Raw genomic sequence first — 27345 nt, 5'->3', positions numbered from 1 at the left:
TTACCTTGCTGTTTCTGTGCAGACGTTTAAGGTCTTCCTCTTGAAAATCCACACAGAAACAGGATGGACTCGGTCCTTCCCCTGAGCATAACTGCGAGTAGCTGAACTTTGATGGCTCCACCCACCCCTACTTGTAATTCGCTTTTTGAAATGTGCTTTTTAAAAAAAATAAAAAAGAGGAAAGCTATGGGTTGTATCCAAAGTCTGTCTTACTCAGAGTAGGCCAATTCAAATTAATGGGCATGGCTTACTTCTGTCCATTAATTCCGGTGGGTTTGCTCTGAGTAGATCTCGGTGGGAGACAACCCTGTGGTCCTCAGAAAGCTGACAGCTCCTTGGTCCACCATTATAACTTTCTGTACTCCAAGGGAATCACAGGGCCCTCCTACTCTGCCTTTTAAGCATTGCATACATCCACCTCCAAATGACTACCTCCTATTGCTCTCTCCCATTCTCTCTCTCTCTCTCTCTCTCTCTCTCTCTCTCTCTCTCTCTCTCTCTCTCTCTCTCTCTCAGCTTATCTGTGTTACTCGTCAGATTTCTCATGTGCTTCTCTCCAGCCCCCTTCCGCTGCCACCGCCCTCCTGATGTTGCCTTTATCTCTTTGTGTAGCCTCCTCAGCTTGTTCGGTGTCTCACTTTCTGCCTTTTACTTCTGTCTGTTTGTGATTTCAGTGGACTTCTCTGTGTCAAAAAAAGTCTCCTCCTTTTAGAAGCAGAGCAAATTTAGACGCCTTGAAGGTACCCCCCTCCTCTCCTCCTCCCAACACAGGAAGGTGTAGTGCGCTCCTAGCGACACGTTCTGCATGCTTCTCTAACCGATAACATCATTAACATTTGGTGGTTTTCTTCTCCCTTCCCTCCCTTGTTTAGCTCTTTTTTATTATTTATTTCTTCCACTCCCTGAAAATAAATAAATTAAATCTTCCACTCATTACATGGATTGCAACATTTCCTGGAACGTTTGCCGGGCCATTGAACAGCCAGAGTGCTCTACATTTACGAAGCAGATCCAGGATAAAATATATCCTTTATAGGAAAGAAAAAAAAACACCCCTCCATTGCCCTCCCCCTGTCCATCACTTACCCCCACCCATCACTTACCCTCATTCGTGGACTAGATGCCATCTACTAATTTCAAAGGGGGAAATGAAGTTCCAGTTGAGCAAATTCTACCTCCCCCACCCAGATACCTCCTATCTTTTGAGGAAATCCCCCTTCAGATATAAGCGGGAATCTTTTGCCGTTTCTTTCCCTCTATGTTTGGAGAACCCAGTTCCCCCACTGTTACTTTTTTTCTTTTTTCAAATATGCTGGATCTTCTTCTTAAATGACCTTTATTTTCTTCCAACCAAATTTGCACTGGATTTGGGGCCTTGAATCGCTTGTTTTGATTCAAGCGTCAATAGCTAGCCTCACTGGGAGGCATCAAATGGTCTAGATGGATTGAACTGGGGGAGCCGTCACTGCACTTCACCTCATTACATCAATGGGATACTTTTCTTTCTTTGTGGGGCGGGTGGGAAACTTCACATTATTTATGTATATGTGTACAGAGATTCCCCTGCCCTCCCTTGAAGTTTGTGCCCCAAGGGGTTTTAAATTATTTGCAAAGTCTGATTACTGTTTGGATGGTCATTCTATGCACTTGCCAATTTGACTCTGTATGTATTTTGAATTTTTGCTTCTTTGGGCTGCTCCATTAGCAGCTAGCTGTTCAGTCCCTGAAATTTGGTAGCTTCCATTCTGTTGAATCCCTACCGAGCAAGAGAATAAAGGATAGGTAGCAAAAAGCCCTAGTGCATAGCTGCCAAGTTATCCCTTTTTTTAAGGGATTTTCCATTATGCTGAATAGGCTTCCTCGCGAGAAAAGGGAAAACTTGGCAGCTATGCCTAGTGAGAAAATGTTGGAGTAACAGACCTGTCTCTTCAGTTATATAGGTTGCATTCAATGTTAGCCCTACTCAGAGTATCCCCATTAAAATGAATGCACATGACTATCATAGGTCCATTGATTTCAATGGGTCTACTTTAAGTAGGGCTTAGTTAGATCAACCCTTTAATGCTGTTTGCCATTTCCTTTCAAGCCCAACTACAGTCGCATAGATAACTAATCAATGTACAATCTCAAGGAATTGATTATTCCCACCTTCCTCCAAAAATACCCATCTTCCAATAGCAGCAATGGGGGAGAAATTTGACTCAGTTCTCATTTAAAGTAAAACCTTCCTAATCTGCATTTCTTAAACAATATCAGAACCAAAATACTGCGCAGCATCCTTCAAAATTCACCCTTCTTCAGATTTTTGCAGTGCAGATCTCCAGCCAAGCAGGGTGTATGTACCAGGGCAATGTGTGCCTAAAAATGCAAATATGACTGGAAATGACATGCCAAAATGCATTTGCCAACTGGTTTTTGCCAATATGTGTATATAAGGCAGTATTGCATGCAAATGTGCATATTGGATGAAATTCACACTCAAGTGCTGTCGAATTTTCACACGAACTTTTAGAAAACGGCCAACTGGTGTAGAAATGTGGAGGACAGAACTTAACACTGGAAAATGATAAATTTGGGAGAAGATGAAAGAAATTGACAAATTCACCCATCCCTACTCAACAGTGAAGCCGTAGTAGCTTAGAGTTAGCTCTGTTCTGTTCCAAGCAGTCGCTCAACATCCTACACTTGAAGCAGACTCCTTTTTGTGTGTGTGTGGAAAGCTTCAAGTGAAACTGCCATTCACCAGCAAATTGGCAAGTGTCCGTGGAATGACCGTAGCAGTGTTGAACACTGTGTTCAGAAGGTAGGAGGTGTTTCTTTCAGACACTTGGAGGCAGTTGGGTATTGCCACTGTTGCTCATGTTGCACGTATTAAAATGTTTTGCCCCCTGCTCCACTTTGACTCCTGGTCAGAAAGGTGCTGTAGATTTCTGAAGCGACACACATATTCAGCGATGTACCAATTGACCGGAGACCATCGTAGGACGAGTGGAGAAGAGGTGGGAAATTAATACCTGAACCATGCAGCGACCTTGGCTTTCTCAAATCAGCATCAAGTGTCTGAAAAGTTATGGTGTGCCCACCTTCAGTGTTACCAAATTCTAAATCTTGAACGGGGTGGAACAGATGGGGGGGCTCACCTGCACAAATTCCTTGCCATTCAGGGGTAAAGGGCACTAGACTGTGTAAATGAAGACTTTGCTTGTTTACTGTGTATACACTAACTTATGAACATGCCCAGCGATAGCCATGCATCACCAGTGCCTAAAGGTTGTGTGGTGTGTCTAAAAAGACTTTGTTTGGGATGCAGCAAAGGCGGTAATGCGGGGTTATTTTATTGCACAAGGGGCCAAAATTACAAAAATCAGAGAACAAAACAAAGAAAAACTCTTGCTAGAGATAAAGAAAAAGCAAAACCTTCTATATAAAAAGTATAATAAAACGTTAGAACAAGAAGTTAAAATATTGAGAATGCAATTTGAAAATCTAATTGATCAAGAATTGGAACGACAATTGCAATATTGGAAATATAAAAATTTTGAATGGGCCAACAAACCTGGCAAATTATTAATTTGGCAAATAAAAAAAAGGAAAAAAGAAAAAATAATAAATAGAATTAAATCAGAAGGAAATTATATATATAAAACCGAAGAAATTTTAAAAATCTTTCAAAAATATTATGAAATTTTATATCAAAAAGAAGAAAATTCCCCCCAACAAATTGACGATTTTTTTAAGAAATATAAATTACCAAAGATCTCAAAAGAAAAATTAAGCCAATTAAACAATGAAATAACAATCTTGGAAATAATAAATGTAATTAAAGATATGAAAAAAGGGAAAACCCCAGGCCCGGATGGGCTCCCAATAGAATTTTATAAGGAGCTACAAGAAGCATTATTAAATCCGTTAAAAGATTTAATGAATTTGATTCTCCAGAGAGGTAGCATACCTCAATCATGGAAAGAAGCTCAGATAACATTAATACCGAAGCCACAAGCAGATTTGGACATCCCAGGCAACTATAGACCAATTTCACTCCTAAATAGTGATTATAAAATTTTTACTAAAATAATAGCGAAAAGATTAAATAATATTCTTGAAGAAATTATTCATAAAGATCAGGTAGGGTTCATAAAGGGAAGATATGCCAAAGATAATATCAGAACAGTGGTAAATATCCTGGAATGTTTAGAGGACAGAAGAGATAAAAAAGCAGCCCTTCTTTCCATTGATGCGGAAAAAGCCTTCGATAGGGTCTCATGGCTTTTTATGACAAAAACATTAGATAGTTTAAATTTAGGAAAGAAAATGGATAATGCAATCAAAGCAATATATAAAATGCAAGAAGCCAGAATATCTATAAATGGCAAATTAACAGATAAATTTAACATTATGAGGGGCACCAGACAGGGATGCCCCCTATCTCCAATTCTTTTTATAATTACTTTAGAAATTCTATTAAAAAATATAAGAGAAGAAGAGAAAATTAAAGGAATTGTAATTGGAAGGAAAAAATTTAAAGTAAAAGCGTTTGCCGATGATGTAATAGTAACCACTGAAGGCCCTGTCGAGGGCATCCCCGCAGCAATGGAAAAGATAAGAGAATTTGGAGATCTAGCTGGCTTTAAAATAAATCTTGAAAAATCAAAACTCTTAGTGAAAAATTTGGAGGGGAAAGAAAAAATAGAACTTCAAGAAAAAACTGGACTAAAAATAGTAAAAAAAATAAAATACCTGGGCATTCAAACAACTGTAAAAGGAATCGATTTAATACAAGAAAATTATAAGGAGATTTGGAAAACAATCAAACAAAAGCTAGAGGTATGGAATAAGCTGAAATTGTCTATATTGGGGAGAATATCAGTAATTAAAATGTTTGTGACCTCAAAGATGAATTATTTGTTTCAAAATTTACCTATATTAGGGGATCAGAAAAAAATATTCAAAGATTGGAAAAAGGACATCGCTAAATTTGTTTGGAACGGAAAGAAACCTAGAGTAAGATACAAAATTATGATAGATTCTAGACAGAGAGGGGGGTATGGTCTACCAGATTTAGAAAGTTACCATGACGCGGCAGCGATATGGTGGATTAAAGAATGGATTCAACTTAAAGATACTGACCTATTAGATCTGGAGGGACAAGGGCTGGGATTCGGCTGGCATCATTATATGTTAAAGGAAAAAATAGTTAAAAGGAATACTTTCATGTATAACATCATTCGAAAATCGCTATACTTAACATGGCAGAAATATAGAAGATATTTCGAGCCCAATACACCCTGGTGGATTTCACCATTAGAGGTAGTTGCGGTGAGGAGAAGGAACATGGAATCAAATTGGCCGACATACAAAGAGTTATTAATTCAAAAAGACGGGAATTGGCAGTTAAAAGAATATTCGGAAATAAAGGGATTATTAAACACTTGGCTAGAATATTTTCAAATAAATCAAAGGCTACAAATTGACAAAAAAATAGGATTTAATAAAGAGTCATCCAAATTAGAAGAAATATTATTGGTGAATAAAGATAAATTTATATCAAATTTATATCAAATCATTTTAAAATGGAAAACAGAGGAGGAAATGACCAAAGATTATATGATAAAATGGAGCCAAGACATAGGACAACCAATAATAATGAAGGACTGGGAAAGTCTTTGGAAAAGAGATCTTTATTTCACACCAAATTACGATTTGAGAGAAAATATATTAAAGATGCAAAGCAGATGGTACATTACACCAATTAAAATGGCCAGATTCTACCCGGGGTCAAGTAACATCTGTTGGAAATGCAACCAAGAAGTAGGAACTAACATACATATGTGGTGGAATTGTAAGATAATCAGGGTGTATTGGGATTCGATTTATAGGGAATTAAAGAAAATGTTGAAGTACTCATTTAAGAAATGCCCGAAACTATTCCTTTTGGGGATGATGCCCAATGATATCAAACCCAGTGATAGATGCTGTGTCAGCTATGCGGTAGCCGCTGCGAGAATACTAATTGCAAAAAACTGGAAAACCACAAGCGCCCCCAGCAAAGAAGAATGGCAAGGAAAACTTCTTAACTATTATAATTTGGCGATAAAATACGATGAAATCAGTAGTAAAAAAAACAAAGAATCAAAAAATAATTGGAAACCATTTCTAAATTATTTGCAAAAAAAGTTAGAAATTCCACAAATTTTTTTGGATATTTAAAGGGCTCTTTAATAAATAAAGCTAGCAAACAAGGATATAAAGAAAACTTAAAAGAAATTATGTAACATCATAAAACCGTAAAGTAAGGTATGCAGAACAACCAAAAGGAATAGTGGGATGAGTTTAGAAACGGTTGTGAAGTCAACGGGTGGGTTAGGGGGGGGAGGGATTTGAGGGGATATAATCGGGTGAGAACGGAATAAGAACAATGTAACTATTAGAGATGCATTACTCATTTTATGGTATTGACTGTATATAATAAACTTATCTATAATAAAAAAAATTAAAAAAAATAAATAAATAAAAAGACTTTCATCACATGAGAGTTAATTACATGCTTCGTTCTCTTCCTTACCAATCCACTGGAGGGGCTACCCCCCCCCCGTGCGATCCTATGCATGTCTGCTCGGAAGTAATCCTCATTGAGTTCAGGGGGGCTTACTCCCAGGTAAGCTTGCATAGAATGGCAGGCTTAGTCCTTTGCAGCTCCCTCTGAACAAAACGGCAGCTTGCAGTGCCATTTCAAGGAAACCATTTTTGGAGGAGGCAAACCCTGGTAATTAAAAGATGTAGCCATAACACAGAGACAGGACTGGCTGCAGGAAGCCGAAGGGTCAGGTCCTCCCCTCCAGGAGGTAAAAGAAATGGTTCGTGAGAGTGATAGCTATGCCTAAGGCAGAAGATCCCTTTGGAAAGTGGTGGGTGGGCCACCACTCTCTGCCCCCCCTCAATAAATTGCCCAGTCCAAAGGTACTTGGAATTAAGCAACACTGACGTCAATGGGGCTTCATTTCTCAGTGAGCATGCATATAAGCCAGGCATCCCCAAACTTCGGTCCTCCAGATGTTTTGGACTACAATTCCCATCTTCCCCGACCACTGGTCCTGTTAGCTAGGGATCATGGGAGTTGTAGGCCAAAACATCTGGAGGGCTGCAGTTTGGGGATGCCTGATATAAGCTGTATGAGTAAACACGCAAGTGTCATTAGTGAATCACAATGAAGTGGCTGGTGGGTCGATTGGGAAGGGGGACTAGCAGGACGACAGAAGTGTGAAACCAAAAACTTGCAACTCATACCTTCCTCCTCATTCTGTCTTCCAGCCCACCCTGGATAGGTGATGCTACCCATGAGGTTAATAACACCACGTTGCACATCGCTAACCTTTTGTTTCTTTGCGCGCTGGGGGAGAGAAATGCACATCTTCTGTTACGGGTGTTTTTTTTTCTCTCCCTCTTATTCTCTTTTCCAGGCCAAGCAGGCTCTGGGCTTAAAAGGCCTGTTTCTCAGAAATCCAAAGCAGGCCTCTCTAGACAGTCATGCTGCTGGCCAACTCAACCGCAAACACTCCTTTAGCAGCCACATTTTACGGCGGACTGCCAGCGCGCCCACCAAGACCCAGAAGAAAACCAAAAAGGGCTTCCCCGAGATTGCAATCGACACCAAAGACCACGGCTCCCAAGGGGACGGCGAGGACCGCGAACTGGAGGACTCCTCCCTCCCTCGTTTCGACCAAGAGCCCGAATGCGGGTCCCCGGCACCCTCTCTCGGAGACGGTGTCCACAGGGAGGCTCAAGGCAAAGGGTTGAAAGGTAAGGCTCAGAGTTTCGGCAAAGGCGAAAGCCGCGCGCAAAGGGACGCGACCTTCAGCGAGCCCGTCCGGAGGTCCAACCGGGTCCGCCTGCAGGAGCCTCCTAGCGAGAAGCAGGGCGTCTTTGCCCGCTGCGCCATCAATGGATCGGGTAGGATCGGCATGGCCACCAACTGCATGAAGTGCATGATAGGCCTGAACGAGAGCCCCGATTTAGAGTGCAAGTGGAGCGACCACGGCGACGCTCGGCCCGCCCCCAACGACGCTTCGCACTGTAATGAGTACGGCAGCCTGGCAGGAGGCGAGGAGAGGTTAGAGCTTAAAAGCTGGGGGGTCCAGGAGCAGCAGCCCAGGCCACAGCAGCCAGACCTGCGCCTGTGCAAGGCTGGCGCCGATAACCTGCCCAGGACCTGCCAGCCCTTTGCGACCTCAGGGAAGAAAAACAGTGACTCCAAATGTCACGGGGCGAAAGGCCATTCCCGGCAGAGGTGGCAGGCCCAGCCTGGTGGCAAATATGGAAGCACGGTCAACCTGGTCACCACCAGCAATGGCTCCATGTCCTCCAGCTCCAGCAGCTTAGAGAGCCTCGGAAGCCCTGACTTCCCCAAACGTTTGTCCGAGACCTCCAGAAAACAGGCGGGCACCCTTCAGAGGGAAATGAATGCCTTGTTTGCTGAGAAACTGGAGGAAATTCGAAGTAAATCCCCTATATTCTTTACTGGTAAGACCAGATCTTCTTCACCCCACCCATCCGCTTTAGATCGTGTCGTCATTTCAGTTTCCCCTTAGAAGTCCCTGCGCTGTGTTTTAATTTTGCTGTGGTAGCTCTCCGTTTAGTGTGGGCAAGGGGAGTACACACACACACACACACACACACACACACACACACACACACACAGCCATCAGTTCACAAATGCTTGGGGCTTCGTTCTTTCTAGATGTGCTCAGTTTTAGATGTGCATTGGTTTCTGTGATGTGCAAAATCATTTCCGGTGTAGCAAATCCTTCTGTAGATTTTTTTTGTGGTTTGTCTGCGTGTCTCTGTCTCTTTGTTTTAATCATGTTAATGCATAAGTATGATTCTGAGATTTGTTTTCCAATCCAACCAGAGGATCATGCAAAAATAAGGAACAAGAGAACTAATTCTCTATCAGCATTTCCAGGAATTACATGCTTGGATCCTGGTATAAATGTTGGATATGGGTACGAAGAGCCCCTTTGGTTGGGGATCTAAGTTTATCTTAGGTTTCATTTGATTAATTTGTTTTGTTTTGTTTCAATGAGATACTTTTGCAGGCGTCGCAGCACAAATTGGCACGCAGAGTAATCCTATGTTTGTCTACGTAGAGAACTTAAGTCCCATTAAGTTCAGTGGGACCAGCTGCTCCAGTGCCAGTGTGTATAGGATTGTAGCCTTTGGCTGTAGTTTAGCTGGGACTAAGTTCCATTGAACTCAATGGGTCCTGCTTCTGAGTAGAGAAGGCACAACTTTGCACCGTAAATCAGGGGTCATCAGCTTGTGGATTCCTATGGCCTAGTCTGTTGGCCTGACACAGCAGTGGATTTGGGGAGCCAGGTGTGGATTTTGCTGCAAAAAACGGGCCACCTTTTGTAGCCCCAAGTGGTCAGGCATTTGAGTTATTTCTGTTATGGTAAACCCATCCACCCTTCTTATTCTTGTTTTTAGAAAGGTGGGCAAATGTTTTACCGCCCTTGATTAACAATTTGGCCTGGACACCTCTGGTTGGTAAAAAAAGAATTCTCAGGATCCTACCAGAAGTTTATCCAAATGGATTTTATTCCCCCTTACTTCTCCCTACTAATTTATTCCTTCTCCGCTCACCCTTTCCTGAACTAACTGTGGTTTTTTTTTCTCCTGTGTTCTGTCCTATTATTCCACATGCAATCTCTTGTCTCTGTAGTTAAGAACTGAAAGGATGAGCAAATTACAGGTAACTGTTGAGCATCACTAGTTTAAGTGCAGTATTGCTTGATTCCCCCCCTCCTTCCTTTATCTTTCTGTGCTTCCCTTTTCCAACTTCTGCATGATTTCTTGAAAAAAATGCCATGCATGGTTTTGATTCAGTCCCTCGCCCTTACTCACCACCACCCCATTTTTTAAATCCTATGTTATGCTGATTACATAAGAAATATATTATTGGTACTGGGCGGTACCCAACTGACATATCCTGTCAACAGAAGGAATGGTACGCTTGCACAAAGGAACTTCCCCTTTCACCTCTGCTCACATGCACCCCATACCCTCTCCCACCCCCCCCCAAAAAAAACACTACTCCACATTTAGTGGGTGTGCAGGGCAGGAGAAGAGAGAAAGTTCCACTGGGCAAACTTAATTCCTTGCACTGCCGAGGTGTGTTGGTGGGATACCATCCCTTAGCACTGTTTCCCCAAAGCATGTGCGAGTGTGTGCGTGTCTTCAGCTGATGTGAGATGTCTTGGAGGGTGGGGGAAGCAACCTTTGATAGCCAATGTGGAGTTTGGGCAACCAGTTATTGAATCGCCTCCTTAACCTGTAAGGAATTACGCATATGAAAGGAAACTTGGTCACACGAGCCTTGCACTTGGGAAGTGATCCCTCCAGCATTCTCTTCATCCTAATGTTATAAGCCTGGATTTTAGGATTTCTGACTCCCATTCATTTGCTTAAGAACACCAGAAGACCCCGGCTGCATCAGGCCAATGGCCCATCTCGTTCAGCATCCTGTTCTCAGAGTGGCCAAGCAGATGCCTCTGGCAAGCCTACAAGCTTCCAGAGTTCATTAGGAACCCTCAGTTCCACGTTATTGTTATTATTATTATTATTATTTAAAAATTTCAGATTTATAGTACAGAGCACTGCAGATGAAAAGTTTGCCACAACCTTCAGTTCATTCATGGTTTCCCTTACCCTCTCCCCCTGCCCCCCCCTGCCCAGTATGCCCAGTATGTGCATTGGTAAAACACTGCAAGAAGACAATTTGATGTAATCACAATTGCATCAGTAATTCTTTTTGTGTGTGTGGGGGGGGAGTTTTGCCAATGTGTCAGAGTGCATGCACGTGTCGGTAAAACATAGCACAGAAAGAACCTTGATACAATCATGCATATGACAGCATCAAAAATTGCCTTCCTGTCGTGTTGTTGTTTTTAAATCGGTACGTACAAGTGCATCGAGAACTAAAGGAGCTGCAAGCTATGGCAAGCTGTGCGTGCTCAAGTTCCTGCACTAATTTTAGAAGTCATCCTAGTTTAAAATTCAGGAGCATTGGAAGTCAGAGCAGACCAAACCCACACGGGACAATAAAGGAATGGGATAGGGGAAATCCTACCCTCTTTTGTTTTCCTATAGGATGCACGCTGACCAGAGAAGCCAGGTCAAGCGAGAGATGGTAGGAGTGTTATGTCTCTGTATGCAATGTGCAAACAGAGATGCACTGCCTACCTCCTCTGGTAGGGCACTACGCTGCAGGAGGAGCCAGGAGTGGAGGGAGACATCTTCCTTTTTTTTCTAATGTACTCATTTTCGCAAAGCAATTTCCCTTAACACATTTTTATGTGTTATCTTCATCAATGTATGCATCAGGCTGCACACTTCACCTATTTTCATTTTTGTGCACATTACTTGCCTGGAAAACTGCACTGAAAAATTTGGAGTGGAGGGCTGGGTTCATTTTGTCAGAATTCTGTATTTTGTCAGAAAGTGTGAATTATGTAAATTTGAATTATTTAAATGCAAAATGAACAGAAATTATCCCCTAATAGGTATGTGCACCAGGCAGAGTAGAGAGGAGTCACAGCTCTTACTATCCTCCATTCACTGAGACAGTTTGGGATGAGGGAGAGGCAAGTATCACCCAGAACGAACTGATATTCTTCCAATGAACAAGCTGTTTTGAATCTGTTCTCTGTGGATTATGGGTTGAATCCAATGCTAGCCCAACCTATTGAAGTTAATGGACACGACTAACTTAGGTTCCTTAATTTCCATGGGTCTACTTGAAGTATAATTTAGTTGGATACAACCTTATATGTATTGTGTCTGGTGTATTAGAGTTGTAGCTGTAAAAGAATTCATGCGGTAACTGATCAATCTCATTCACTGCTTCCCTTCTTCCTACAGATGTCCGCCAATTCTCAATGCAGAGGTCAGTCACTTCATTATGTAGCCTGGAGACCATCAGTGAAGAGCCCTTTGTTGCCAATGAGGACCAGCCTGCTCCTTTTTGCCTTTCTCTGCCCACTACTGCTCCTGCTAGCGATCCCAATGAAGGGTCTGTGCCTGAGAATTCCCGTGACCCATCAGATCCGCTTCAGAGAGTTCCTCTTCCGCAGCGCACGGTGGTGGTTTCGGAGGACAGAAGGTCCCTTGCTCCCAGCCCAACCATCACAAGTATTCTGGGACCAAAAAACGTTAGGAGAAACGAGAAACAAGGAAGTGATGGAGGTCAGGCTGGTTCACAAACTCAGGACGATGTAGCGTTGGCCAACCTTGGGCCTCATTCTACCCATGGTTGCCAGAAGAAGAGAGATGGCATGGCTGAAGAACTGATGAATGTTGAGAGAGTGGACGAGAAGGCCAGCAATGCAGCTAGGCAACCGCAACAATGCAACGTGGAGAGCAGCACGCTAGCTTCACCTCGAGATTTTCCCCAAGTAACTCAAGGTGCCGCAGTCCCCTCCACGCCACATGTGATAGTGAGGAGGTCGAAAAGCGAAGGGCAGAACCTTTGTGACTGCTCGGTTCCAATGAGGTCCCCTGGTGGCTTCTCACCAGCAGCTGCAGTGTACTCTGATGCCACAGTGAATGACCGTATCTGGAGCAAGCTGGACTCCAGCAGTCACAGGGACAGCATGTCTTCCTCTTCCAGCATGTCCTCCAACGATACGGTCATAGACCTCTCCTTGCCCAACCTCACCCGCAAAAGCCTCCCAGACCTTGGAATCCAGCATGAGAACTTCAGAGTCATCCCCGAGAGGAGAGGCGCACGCCCGTGGTCCGCGAGTGCCGCTTCCAGGAGTGAAATGCCCATGGTGACCAAGAGCAAATCCAATCCCAACTTGAGGTCAGGCCAACCCACAGAGGATGAGCTGCGCCCTAGACCGCTAGCCAAGGGTCTCGAGCTAGGGTTGCCATCCCTACCCAGAAGGCACACCTGGAGCCGGTTGTATATGGAGAGCCTCAAGCAGTCCTGCCTGAAGCCAAAAGGCCAGGAGAGCGACCAGGCCAAATCGAAAAGCCTTGGTGACCTGACCTCGGATGACATCACGTCCGTCTTCGAGGGCAAGTACCGCAGCATCAGCCGGAGCTTCATCACCCGGTCGATGAGGGAGCAGCGGCACTGTGCGGCAGCCAGGTCCTCGGCAAAACCCCTGGACCCTCTCACAGAGCGCCTGAAGAAGCTAACCACCTTCCAGCAGGAGAATGACATCTCTTCCCCTACCAGCCTCGAGCCAATTGAGTCCGAGGAGGAAGAGGAAGGGGTGGGCCTCCTCCGAAGGTCTTCATCCAGGAGCCAGAGCAGAGTGAGGTACATCGCCAACCGGGCCAAGCAGGCACAGGAGAGGCAGAGGCTGAAGAGCCTGGCGCTGAACAAGGGGAGCCCCATTGAGGAGCGAGGGAACCCCGAAGGGGCCTGCTGCTTCACCAAAGGGGCCTGTATGGACACGGCCTCCGCCGGCCTGTTTACATCCCCACTCAAGAACCAAGCTGACTTGAACCGTGACACCGAAGTCGTCTTTGTTTTCAAACTCTAACGCTGGGAAGGGCTGAACAAGCTTGATGTTTACATTCCTATAAGAGCAAAACCAACAAACAAACCACACACACACACACACACACACACACACACACACACACACACACATATTTTTAATAAAACGCACAGGATGCAAAGAGCCCTCGTCCGAGGATAGCACTTCTCCCCCTCCCGCTCCCAGCCTCCAAAGGACAATTTATGTGTGTGGAAAATTATACTAATACTAATAATGCAAATTTGTAGCATGCAATATGGGGAATGGGCAACCAGAATGTTCCTGGGGGAAGGGAATAGATCCTGCAAAGACCCCTCCCCCCCATCTTCCCTGGGAAACATGTCTGTGGAACTGCATGACCATTCTCTCTTCCTCTCTGAGATCCCTCCTTTTCTTTCCTTGCTAAGGCAAGTCTTCAATATGCGTTCGACTTCAAGCTGATGCCAGTTGCTGCCTTAATCTTCCCACTGAAGCTGCTACAACAGGGTGGAACTCTATTCAACCCAAGGGCCACATTCCCTTCTGGGCCACGTTCCAGTGGTGGGTGGAGCAAAAGGCAAAAGTGGGTGGAGCTAGTTTACACACACACACACACACACACACACACTCAATAACCTCAGTCTCTCCATCCAAGCAAGAAGCATAAGTTAAAGGGCACATTCCATCCAGGCAAAAATATTTGGGTTGCAAAGCAGAGCAAAGCGAGGGATGTGGTCTGAGTAAATCCTGAGGTCCAGATAGAAATGCCTGAGGTTCTCCACTGACTTCAGTCGCGGAAGCTAAAGCAGCATTTGGAATATGCAAAAGTTTGTTCTGCACTTGTTTTTCTGTCTAGCTGAGAGTGGTGTGAAAGACCTGCTTGATCATTGTTGTTGTTTTTTTCCCCTGGGGGAAATGTACTCACCGTGGGCAGCCATGTCTTTAGCATGTTACCTTTAACACTGTTTGGGGCGGGGCGTATGTGAATGCAATGGCCTGTCTCCAGCCTTTGGGACATATTCCCCAGCCATTTTGGCCTTCCTCACTTCCTGTCCCCTGCACTGCTTGCCTGTGGGAATCTTCTGCCGAGATGAGTCGCCGTACTGTGCTTCCTCTCCAGTGGAGGCTGGCCCATCGGGGAAAATCAGCCTCAGTCTGCCTTTCAGCCAGCTCTCGCCTGCATTGCCTTCTTCCTTCCACCCGGTCCAGAGGGTAGCTGTCAGCTTCCTCTTCTTCAGTGATGCCCCTGGTAGATCTCAGCAGGAAGAAGGAGGAGGGGAGCAAAAATAGTATTAGTTGGCTTAGATTGTCATTGGCTCTGACCCTACCTCCCATTGGCCTGGCAGATAGTGCAAATCCCCAGGGCTGTCTGTAAGTAGGAAGGCAGGTTCTGCCGGAGTGCAGACAGAGGTTAGTGATTCAGTGCCCAATTGCCCAAACACGTCAGCCTCCTCTGGAGCAGAGATGGGCGACTCCACCTAACTTCCAGCCTCTCTCGCTTTTGCATGTGTCTACTCATAAGCCTGTCTCACGTTAACCTCTGAGATATACACCTATTTTTTAAAATCAGCATGGAAAGTTTGCATTCAGTTTGTTTGCTAAACAGCATGCATTATTTATTTTTTTAGAGATACGTTTTTTTGAGCCTCTCGAAGCATCTGTGAAGTTCAAAAGCCAGTAAGTGAACTCCTATCTGCACAGTAGTCTGGTAGGTGCAGGTAAGGTCTCGTTCTGTGTTGGAAGTTGCGAAGACCTGCCGGCTCCAGCATCCCTGTCGTGGGACCTTTGACGCTATAGGAGCTGTATATCAGTGGCGGAGCATCTGCTTTGAATGCAGGAAGGCCCCGAGCTCAATCCCCAGCATCTCTGGTTAGGGCTGGGACAAGAGCAGAGACCCTCTGAAACGCTGGAGGGCCGCTGCCAATCAGCAGTAGTCAATGGGTGGACCGGTGGTTTGACTCAGTAGAAAGCAGCTTATTATGATCCTGCGTCTTCAGGGAAGGGCCGTAGCTCAGTGGTAGAGCATCTGCCTGGCATGCAGAAGCCCCAGGTTCCATCCCAAGCATCTCCAATGAAGCCTGAGACCCTGGCCGGTCAGCATGGACCACTGTGCGAAATGCGCCAGTGGCCTGGCTCAGTATAAAGCGACTTCCTATGCTGTTCTCAGTGGCGAGATACTAAATAAATTGGAGTCCTTGAGAGTTGAGAAAATCAGATGAAAAGATTCCAAGAGCTCTGGCCAGGTAGTAGATTATTTTTTTAAGAAAGTTTTAAGTTGAGAATAATAAGACAAATTCCAGTAGCAATACAGTTTTTAGGAATCCAGGGCAAGGCCCTGTTTCGGTTTATTCTTCACAAGCTCTAGTTTCAAGTTTCAAGATCAAAGTGTACCATTCATGAATTGCTACTGGAATTTGTCTTATTATTCTCAACTTAAAACTTTCTAAAAACCAAAAGTTTAAAATCTTTCAAGAATGTATAAGTTACTGTTGGAATGGCATACAAAAGATGAACAAACAAAATCAGTAATGATTGAATGGGCAAAGGATAGAGGACATAATATTATGATGGAAGATTGGGAAAGGTTATTGAAAAGTAATATGAAATTTACTGCTTGTAATGTGTTAAAAGAAAACATGTATAAGATGATGTATAGATGGTATCTTGCGCCAGTGAAACTGGCGAAGATATATCATAAAAAGGATAACAAATGTTGGAAATGTAAAAAATTAGAAGGGACCTTTTACCACATGTGGTGGACTTGTCCCCGAGTAAAGAGCCGTTCAAACTCGTGCTTTTTCAGAACAGGACAAGCGGGAGCGTGAATCTTCAGGGAAGTCCAAGTAATTCTCTTTCTTTCCCGGTTTAACTACTCATTTAGGAAAAGGGGTTCAGGCAGCCAATTGTAGAACAGGCAGGAAAATGCTTCTCATTGCCTTTGCTTAGCTCCATAATAACTTGGGGGGGAGGGGGGGAATAATCATTTCCCCAAGAAATGTCAGCTAAAAATAATAATTTTGTGATGCTTCAAATGTCAGCTGTACATAGCACCTGTGGAATGACCGCTTCCTATTGCTTTCCACCCCCTTTGTTTGTTTGTTTGCCTGTATGTTTTTACACTGCCATGCAAAATACTTTTAAAATAATAATGATAATGTTTAAACAAAACTAGAGAACATTAACTCTGTTCAGAATTACAGAAAAAGCCCATCTTTTTAAAGTTCTTGCTTTAAACACACATACACACACACACACACACACACACACACAATCATTTATTACAATGGATGTACATTTTATCGAGGAAGAAAATGAGGGAAGAATTTATCAAGACACCTTTTTTTATTTAAAAAAAGAGAACATATTTTAATTTTCGGCCCTAATTATACAGGGCTAAAGACGGGGGGGGGGGAGGTTTTTTTTTGTCAAGGGTTGTTGTTTTTTTGTTGTTGTTGTTGTCGGTTTGTTTGTAATATTTCCTATATATACATAAATATATATATATAAATATAAATATATATATTGCAAATAATTTAAAATCTATTTGTAAAACCAACTGACACAACTCAAAATAAAGATTATTTAACCTATTTGTTTCCGAGGGGTTCATCTGCCACTAAAGAAGTTTCGAGGCTGAACGGGGATTTGAACCCAGGTCTCCTGGGTCCTAGGATGGGCAGCGAGCAGCTAACTTTGCAAGGTTTGGTGGAAGGTGTAGGATTCCCTATTCTCTCCTCATCGCCAATGGCAGATCCAGGTTCTGGAGATCTCTTGTGGCAGAATGTGCTTTCAAAGTGTCCGCTTCCTGCTTACGGCTATCGATACTACCCAGTGCCTCTCCCACGGGACCCAATCCTCACCACCTCCCAGAGCAAAGGTAGCTAACCTCCTTTAGGCTAGCAGTCTCGTTGACCCTTAACATACCCTCCAGGCAGCACATGTAAAAAAAATTTTTTTTAAAAAAAGTAGGTGTGGGTGTTTTATTGTGGTGGTGGTTAGGGTCCAGAAAACATTTCACAATGGGGCACCTATGGGAGCAGTGCCTGTCCCTTGGCACAGATCCAGGATAGTGGTTATCCCCAAACCAGGGAAAGACAAAACTACTAGGGTCCTATAAACCAACTTGTTGAATAAGGATGCTGAGCTCATTACTGAATGGGGCCCGTTAGCCTCACTTTTAGTCCTACTCAGAATAAACGCATTGAAGTCAATGTTAAGTTGCACACGAGTTTCAGCTGTTCTGCTCTGAGCAGGATTTAGCTGGAGACAACCTAAGATGTCCATATTACTGCTGTCCAACCGATGGTTCCCTGTACAGTGGTACCTCGGTTTATGAACACAATTGGTTCCGGAAGTCTGTTCATAAACTGAAGCGAACTTTCCCATTGAAAGTAATGGAAAGTGGATTAATCTGTTCCAGACGGTCTGCGGAGAAACTGTTCATAAACTGAAGCGAACTTTTCCATTGAAAGTAATGGAAAGTGGATTAATCCGTTCCAGACGGGTCCGCGAAGTACTTAAACTGAAGCGTTCATAAACTGAAACATGGGTGTAATTGGTTCCGGAAGTCTGTTCATAAACTGAAGCGTTCATAAACTGAAGCGAACTTTCCCATTAAAAGTAATGGAAAGTGAATTAATCCGTTCCAGATGGGTCCGCGGCGTTCGTAAACCGAAAATTCATAAACCGAGGTGTTCATAAACCGAGGTTCCACTGTATTGAATCACTAACCATTTGGATTGGTGGTTTACCAGTCTGTTCCTAATGCGGAAGGAGCCCACAGTGGTGGTGGGAGGGCTCGAATTTGCTGCTGAACTTTTGACGTGCCCCCACTTTTACTGATTGCTATTTGTGGCAACTACGGAATGGGCAAAAGATGTTCAGCAGGCAGTCCCATTTTACTTCTGAAGCCTAGAAACCTTAACGACATTGAACAACTTGTTTTCCAAAGGCATCGGTACAGAACGCTCTCCCCAGCTTTTGTCACCTGTAATTCTGATTATTATGACGCACCGGGGATTTCAGATTGCCAGGACAGGCTTCGGCTTGAAGGAAGGAGATCAGAAGGAGGCAGAAATGTACAGACTCCAGGATTTCCCGGGGGGGGGGGAGTTCCTTGACAGGTGAGAAACCCCAAGATGAGCTGCTTAATCTTGTTGTTTTTTAGTTGTTTCCGACTCTTCGTGACCCCATGGACCAAAGCATGCCAGGCACTCCTGTCTTCCACTGCCTCCCGCAGTTTGGTCAGACTCATGCTTAATCTAAGGTAAACGTAAAGGGACCCCTGACCATTAGGTCCAGTCGTGACCAACTCTGGGGTTGCACGCTCATCTCGCATTATTGGCCGAGGGAGCTGGCGTATAGCTTCCAGGTCATGTGGCCAGCATGACTAAGCCGCTTCTGGCAAACCAGAGCAGCACATGGAAACGCCGTTTACCTTCCTGCTGTAGCGGTTCCTATTTATCTGCTTGCATTTTGACGTGCTTTCGAACTGCTAGGTTGGCAGGAGCTGGGACCGAGCAACGGGAGCTCACCCCGTCACAGGGATTTGAACCGCCGACCTTCTGATCAGCAAGCCCTAGGCTCAGTGGTTTAACCCACAGCGCCACCTGGGTCCCTCATGTTTAATCTAGGAGGGTTCAAATTAAATCTTGGCTCACTGTCCACTGCTAAGGGGTCTTAACACCTTTTGATCATTTAGTAAGGATTTCCTGTTTGTGGGATTCTAGCGTGGTCCCCCTTTCAGTGTTTAAATTTTCCTGCTGTCCTCCCCCCAGACATTAAAAAATCCTATGGATTAGTCCAGGCATGGCCAAACTTGGCCCTCCAGCTGTTTTGGGACTACAATTCCCATCATCCCTGACCACTGGTCCTGTTAGCTAGGGATGAGTTTGGCCATGCCTGGGTTAGTCTCTGTATAAGATACGGATTAAAAAGATGATGAAGGGCACACACAGAAGTGTGGTGAATTTCACTGGGGTGTGAAATTCCAGAAGGGAATTGGGATGGAATATGGTCTTTAAAAATCATGGCTAACGTGAGAGAAAATGCTCTGAACAGTTGGCACATCACAACTCTGGAATTATGGTGTATACTGCAGGCAAGATGTTCCCACATGGGATGTGTGGGTTATGGTTCTTACTTCCACATGTGGTGGGCATGTCCCATCATTAGGGATAGATGAATCTGTTAATTCACTTTCTCTCCAATGTTCATTTTCCAGATCTAAAATTCAGTGCTTTCTGCAGAAATGTCTGAGATTATACACACACACACACACACACACACACACACACACACATCCCCTCAACAAAAATTGTCGGCATTTTAATGCAAATTTCTCCTAAGATAACATTTTCATGTCATTGTGAGTAAGCAAAAATGGCTGCTAAACACTGCAGAATGATGGGAGTTGCAGGGCACTGTATTGTAGGGAAACAAAGGTGATGATCGGGGCCCACTGGGTAGCCTTTTGCTGAAACCAATAGAAACCGGTCCATTTGGGCAAATGGGACACTGCCCCACCAACCCCCAGTCTGGCCTCAAACAGCCCCTGCCTGCCGCCTTACAACCAGCCCAGAGGGTGGCACTTACTCTGGCAGCTTTCATGTTGCCTTAGCAGAACACAGCTGGGAAGGGGATAGGGACAATTACCACCTGCCTTTCATCGGCTCTGGCGCCACCTACTGTTGGTCTCCGTGCCTTTCACCCTACCAATCACCAATAGGCACCACCCACGGCTTGCTGAAAGTCAACAGTCATGGGAAGAGGAGCAGAAATACCACAACTGATTTGTGAGATTCCAACCAAACATCAGGAAGAACTTTTTGACAGTAAGTGCTGTTTGACAGTAGAATGGCCTCTCAAGAGAGGTGGTGAACTCTCCTTTACTAGCTGAGATTCCTGCATCGCCCGGGTGGTGGGGCTACATGAGCCTTGGGATCCTATGATTCTAGGTTTTCAAGCAGGGGTAGGATGGCCAGCTGTCATGGATGCTTTAGCTTTGGAGCAGATGACTCTCGGGGTCTGTTCCAACTCTATGATTCTATGAAACTCAAGGCATCGCTTTAAACAAGCTGGTTGTGTGGGCCGCCTTTTCTCTGGGTGGCTCCATCTTTGGGGAGAGGTTTGCAAAATATCAAACTTAATAATAATAATAATAATAATAATAATAATAATAATAATGCACTGTCCATCTGGCTGGGCTTCCCCGGCCACTCTGGGCAGCTCACAAAGGAATATTAAAAATACAATCAAACATTAAAAACATCCCTAAACAGGGCTGCCTTCAGGTGTCTTCTAAAAGTCAGGTAGTTGTATTTCCTTGACATCTGGTGGTAGGGTGTTCCACAGGGCAGGTGCCACTACCGAGAAGGCCCTCTGCCTGGTTCCCTGAAACTTCACTTCTCGTAGGGAGGGAACAGCCAGAAGGCCCTTGGCGCTGGACCTCAGTGTCCAGGCTGAACGATGGGGGTGGAGACGCTCCTTCAGGTATACTGGGCCGAGGCCATTTAGGGCTTTAAAGGTCCGCACCAACACTTTGAATTGTGCCTGGAAGCGTGCTGGGAGCCAATGTAGGTCTTTCAGGACCGGAAATCTGGTAACCTTAGTCTAGCTGCTGCATTCTTAAGACCTCCAACTCTTTGCCATCTGAGTTCTGGAGAGCTGGTGGAGATGCAGATCTTCTCCCTCACTAGTGGGCATCAGCTCGAATATTGCCTTGGAATTAGAATATTTCTTCAGTTCAGTTGTTTTCCAGAAATATTTCCCAGTAGAAGAAGAAGAAGAAGAAGAAGAAGAAGAAGAAGAAGAAGAAGAAGAAGAAGAAGAAGAAGAAGAAGAAGAAGAAGAAGAAGAAGAAGAAGAAGAAAGGGTTTCATTTTCTGGACTCTGGGATTTGCGGTAACTTTTGCTCTGACCCTAAATGTCCCTTGAGTCTTGGAATACTCTTGCTATGGGCAAAACTGAATGTATGATGTGCCGGAACTTGTCCTGTATTGTCAGTGGAATAAAGCAGCTCTAATTAATATTCGTGAGGCACCAGCTCAGAGTCTACTGCAATTTAGCATTAGCCTGAATGCTAAATTAGCTTTGGATGGTGATGGCTGGTGCGGGAGGTTGTTGTAATAAGACACAGATGTTATTAGCACAGGAGCGTTAGTGATCTTCTGCCAGTGTACATAGATACCCTTAAATATCTCCTATTCTTCTGTCAATCTCCTGGGGATTCCTCAAAACTGTTTTTAGCAGCTGGATGTGTTGTTGGACCAGCTCCCATCATCCATGTTTGGTGGGACTAGGGATGAGGGAGAAATTCAATTTTGTTTGCATTTCCATAGCATTGTAGAATTGGAGGTACCCTAAGCAACGTAGGAAATCAACCCCCTGCAACGTAGGAAAGCAAACTTGTTCACATTTTCTCAAATCAAGATGCAAGCTGCAACCCACACCTATTCTTTGACATTTGAAATTTTTCCAAATTTTTCTATGCAGTTCTTACCAAACACTGAATTGTACTCAACTCAGTGCTATTCGGGGTAGACCCAATTGCAATTCCAGGACCAAGTCAGTCACACTCATTAATTTCAATGAGTAGGACTAAAATAACACATAGCAATGCATTATATTAGGAGAAATTGCATGTGTCTAAATGTCGCGCAAAATATGGTCTGAAGCTCAACATCAAAAAAACCAAGATCATGGCCACTGGTCCCATCACCTCCTGGCAAATAGAAGGGGAAGAAATGGAGGCAGTGAGAGATTTTACCTTCTTGGGCTCCTTGATCACTGCAGATGGTGACAGCAGTCACGAAATTAAAAGACGCCTGCTTCTTGGGAGAAAAGCAATGACAAACCTAGACAGCATCTTAAAAAGCAGAGACATCACCTTGCCGACAAAGGTCCGTATAGTTAAAGCTATGGTTTTCCCAGTAGTGATGTATGGAAGTGAGAGCTGGACCATAAAGAAGGCTGATCGCCGAAGAATTGATGCTTTTGAATTATGGTGCTGGAGGAGACTCCTGAGAGTCCCATGGACTGCAAGAAGATCAAACCTCTCCATTCTTAAGGAAATCAGCCCTGAGTGCTCCCTGGAAGGACAGATCGTGAAGCTGAGGCTCCAATACTTTGGCCACCTCATGAGAAGAGAAGAATCCTTGGAAAAGACCCTGATGTTGGGAAAGATTGAGGGCACTAGGAGAAGGGGACGTCAGAGGACAAGATGGTTGGACAGTGTTCTCGAAGCTACGAACATGAGTTTGACCAAACTGCGGGAGGCAGTGCAAGACAGGAGTGCCTGGCGTGCTATGGTCCATGGGGTCACGAAGAGTCGGACACGACTAAACGACTAAACAACAACAACAAAATGTCGTCATACCTCCCCAAATATGTTTATTCGGAGAAATTCACACTAAGATGTTATGAATTTTTGTGAGGACTTTTTTTTTTAAAAAAAAGTTCACATGTAGCTTCAGAAATTTGGAGAGCTGAATCCATGTTTGGACAAAAAGAGAAGTAAGAGGAAGTGAAGTTGAGATACTTGCCCATCCTTAGCTGGGACACATTGGAAGTGAACCCTAGCAACTTCTAGAAGATGGTCACAGATTAGCAGAGGTGGGCAGAAATTCAAGTGGGTGATTGGTGAGTCACAGTAGGCGTGTGTGTGTTTCAGGATCCCTCCCTATAATTCAACAATAGTGACAATGAAGAAAGCCTGCTGCTACCTAAACTTAGGCCATTAAAATCCTCTAATACTTAATTTGTGCTAAAAAATGTAGGCCATCCCAGTATACAACTTGTGGTGTGCAATAACTAATGGAGCAGCTATTTATCACTGAGTGTTCCTTATTAGACCATCAGGGATTTTTCTCATACTCTCATATTCCGGCTAGTAGTAACAGAAAATTAGAAAGGAGATTTGAGTTGGGTGAAATGCCCATTGCTGATATCAAAAGATTTCCACCGATGTAAACAAACAAGATGAGATGATAATTATCTCCAGTTTCTTTTTAAATGGCTTTAGTGTTGCCTAATCTCCATTAACCTTTTCCCATATTTTCCACACTGAGCATATGGTCCCCATCCCAATTTAATATTTTATGCCTCCTGACATATTCTTGGGCAAGGATTTGAGCCAATTTTGTCCTAAGAGAGCCTCTGATTGAAGTTGCTATGGAATAGTATTATGTCCTTAGTCTAACCATGTTTTGAAGATGCTGTGATCCAGGTTCAGATGGGACAGGAATCTGTGGTTTGAGTAAATATAATACCACCACCACCGCCCCCCCTCCAGATGTGCATGGAAGGTAGAGGGGATCATGCAGATTCACATTAATTACATCTCAAACATGGCATTCTGCCTCTGGATATTTTCAAACGTTTAAAAAGTTTCACTTTGGTGTATAATGTGACATTTCTTGGCTGCCTTTTTCAGTTTGTTGATATATGAGCTATTCAGTAAAATCATTGACCTTGATATCTTTTATTATGTAGCAATGGTAACCTGGAAGTAATGTTTGTAGGGCACTTAAAATGATGTTGCATTAAAATTCAGGAGCTGCTCAGCCTGGCAAAAGGGTTCACATAGGTGGCAGTAGTTCAGAAACAATCGCAGCAAGCAAAAGATGGAGCAGGCAAAGAGGGAAAGTTAAGACATATTATTTTAAAAAAACCCAGAACTAGCATCTGGAAACTGAACAGCTGGTTTGGAGAGATCCATTCTTAATTTCAGAACTTTCTGCTTGCTTTGCTCTCAGCCAGTCATCAAAGATCCAAAACAGGCTGGAGGGTGTGCTTTAAGGGTTCAGGAAATTCTTCTTCAGAAGATCATTGGAGTATAGACAGCTTCAGTCATTGATTGTCTCTCAACCATGGCAAGGTCCTGACCCACTGTTTGGGCAAATCGTAATCCACAGGTTCTGAGTCTCATTTACACTTGATGAATTTGGAGGTTCAATGATACGGTTTAGATTTATGGTTACTCCTCCTGTGTGGCTTGAACCCACAGCAATATATTCATTACCAGGGCCGGATTTAGGTTTGATGAGGCCCTAAGCTACTGAAGGTAATGGGGCCCTTTATATGTCCAGCTGTCCTTTGTCAACAACAAATTGTCGCTGTTTTTTGTGTTGAATATATGCTATATGGTAATTTATGGACCTAATTTAGGCACCCTATATATATAGAAATGAGCAAACTAGTGATATAGGGAGCAGGCTAGCAGACGGGGCCCATTACAGTGGTGCCTCTCTTAACGAATGCCCTGCTTAACGAAATTTCCGCTTAATGAAAGGATTTTTCAAGCGGAGGTTGCCTTGCTAGACGAATTCGTTTTATGAAAAATCTGTCTAGCGAATCGCGGTTTCCCATAGGAATGCATTGAAATTCAATTAATGTGTTCCTATGGGCAAAAAAAATCAAAAATAATTCAATGCATTCCTATGGGATTCGCTAGATGAATTTTTTGTTATAAGAAAAGACCCGTGGAACGAATAAATTCGTCTAGCGAGGCACCACTGTACTTGCATCATAGGAGCCAACACAACTCAAAAAACTGTTGCTGTATGTAGGTTTTATTTTATTTGTTTTTTCATCTTATAATTTGGAAATGTACATCCAGGTCCCCCCCCCCTTTTAAATGTTTTGGGGGCCCCAAAGCTATAGCTTGTTTAGCTTATACGTAAATCCAGCACTGTTCATTACCAAACTAGGGGTGCTTAAAAGGTTTGTCTTTATGGCCAGCCATAATGTAAAAAGATGTCTGACTGTCTCCGAGCTCATAAGAAATCAGAGACCTCCCCGGCTCTTAACTGTGTCTCCCAGCCCCCTGACATTAAAAGTAAGAATTTTAAGGTCATTAGCTACCATGCGTAAACATAGATATTACCACTCTTCATCAGAAAAAGCTTTGGCCATTCATTTTGATAATCCATTTGCATAAACATGAGGAACTATATTGAGAGGATGTTGCATAGTCCATTTGCAGAATCTGAGATATGAGGCAAAATGTTACAGCCCCCCCTTTTTTTTGCTGAGAAATGTGCCTGGTTTCCCCTTTCAGCATTTCATTTCATGAAAAATCACTGCAGACATGCATACTCACCACCCATCTGTGAGCATCTGATGCTGTGCATTGTTATGTCAGTTTTTGCACACACATATTCCTGAAAAATATGTAACTGCCAGGTATTGAACCAGCCTATGCAGTTCAGCCACTGACCTTTGAGAGTCATGTATTAGAAGATCATCATAACAAACTAGTTGCAAACCATGACATAGCTGATAGAATTGCAGCAATAGTTGGAGGATTCTTCTGAAATATGTTATGTTTTGAAAGAAAAAAAATGTTGAACTGTTTAGAAATAGTTTGGGTACAAGTCAAAATTGAGGATATCCTTATGCAGGGTGGGGTGGAATTCTTTGTATTACAATAAGCCCAAAAGCCAAAGCATTGAACAGCTGGTCTTGCTGTATAAATGAAATGTCCTTAAGACAGCCAATCTAAAGATGGAAGTCCTATCCTCACGAACATTTCCAGTACAAAAGTATTGCCTTCATTGTTTAAAACACCTTCTCTTTATTTCCCTCCATTTTTGGTGCAAAGTTTAGTTTGGTTTAAAAGCAGGACCAAGTTGTTCTGCAGGCTAGGAGGCCTAGAGCAATCGTGACCAGTGTGGTTAACTACATAGATAATTACTTTGGGTCTAGTTTTCTAGTTCAACCATTGAATGCACTTGTAGAAAACGGGGATCATGACATTTGCACTCTAGAAAGCAACCTTTCACAGAATTGGGAGTTATTGCTTCGGCGGTTGGGGTGGGAGAAATTACGATACAATGGTAAGGGAAACATGGTGCTTGGAGGCGGTTGGAGGATGGATGGCGGCTAACAGATTGAGATTGAATCCTGACAAGACAGAAGTACTGTTTGTGGGGGACAGGAGGCGGGCGAGTGTGGAGGACTCCCTGGTCCTGAATGGGGTAACTGTGCCCCTGAAAGACCAGGTGCGCAGCCTGGGAGTCATCTTAGACTCACAGCTGTCCATGGAGGCACAGGTCAACTCTGTGTCCAGGGCAGCTGTTTATCAGCTCCATCTGGTACGCAGGCTGAGTCCCTACCTGCCCACTGACTGTCTCTCCAGAGTGGTGCATGCTCTAGTTATCTCTCGCTTGGACTACTGCAATGCGCTCTACGTGGGGCTACCTTTGAAGGTGACCCGGAAACTACAACTAATCCAGAATGCGGCAGCTAGACTGGTGACTGGGAGCGGCAGCCGAGACCACATAACACCGGTCCTGAAAGACCTACATTGGCTCCCAGTACGTTTCCGAGCACAATTCAAAGTGTTGGTGTTGACCTTTAAAGCCCTAAACGGCCTCGGTCCGGTATACCTGAAGGAGCGTCTCCACCTCCATCGTTCTGCCCGGACACTGAGGTCCAGCTCCGAGGGCCTTCTGGCGGTTCCCTCACTACGAGAAGCCAAGTTACAGGGAACCAGGCAGAGGGCCTTCTCGGTAGTGGCACCCACCCTGTGGAATGCCCTCCCACTAAAGGTCAAAGAGAACAACAATTACCAGACCTTTAGAAGGCATCTCAAGGCAGCCCTGTTTAGGGAAGCTTTTAATGTTTAATGGATTTCTGTATTTTAATGTTTGATGGATTTCTGTATTTTAGAATTTCTGTTTTGTTGGAAGCCGCCCAGAGTGGCTGGGGGAACCCGGCCAGATGGGCGGGGTATAAATAATAAATTATTATTATTATTATGGTGTTTCAGTGCTACCCACATAGCTAATGCACATCATGTACAAAAGTCTACCTCCAT

The 27345-nt window shown here is 44.0% G+C and overlaps 1 protein-coding gene across 3 annotated transcripts in view; it reads left to right on the top strand.

The window, feature by feature from the left end:
- PLCH2 (phospholipase C eta 2) overlaps positions 1–16952 on the top strand; it is a 331389-nt gene extending 314437 nt beyond the window's left edge. For 2 of the 3 annotated variants that reach the window (XM_060276182.1, XM_060276183.1), the window contains exons 22-23: positions 7458–7797; positions 11917–16951. In XM_060276182.1, coding sequence (XP_060132165.1) covers positions 7458–7797; positions 11917–13550 — 1974 coding nt within the window. In that variant the 3' untranslated portion in view covers positions 13551–16951. Of the gene's footprint in view, positions 1–7457; positions 8518–11916 lie in introns of all 3 variants that reach the window. The other variant, XM_060276184.1, reaches the window with a different exon arrangement.
- The last annotated feature ends 10393 nt before the right edge of the window (positions 16953–27345 follow it).

This window comes from Zootoca vivipara, chromosome 6 (assembly GCF_963506605.1).
Source record: "Zootoca vivipara chromosome 6, rZooViv1.1, whole genome shotgun sequence".
Classification (NCBI taxonomy): domain Eukaryota; kingdom Metazoa; phylum Chordata; class Lepidosauria; order Squamata; family Lacertidae; genus Zootoca; species Zootoca vivipara.
The sequence above is the reverse complement of the archived record's forward strand: the minus strand, read 5'-3'. Positions and strand labels throughout refer to the sequence as shown.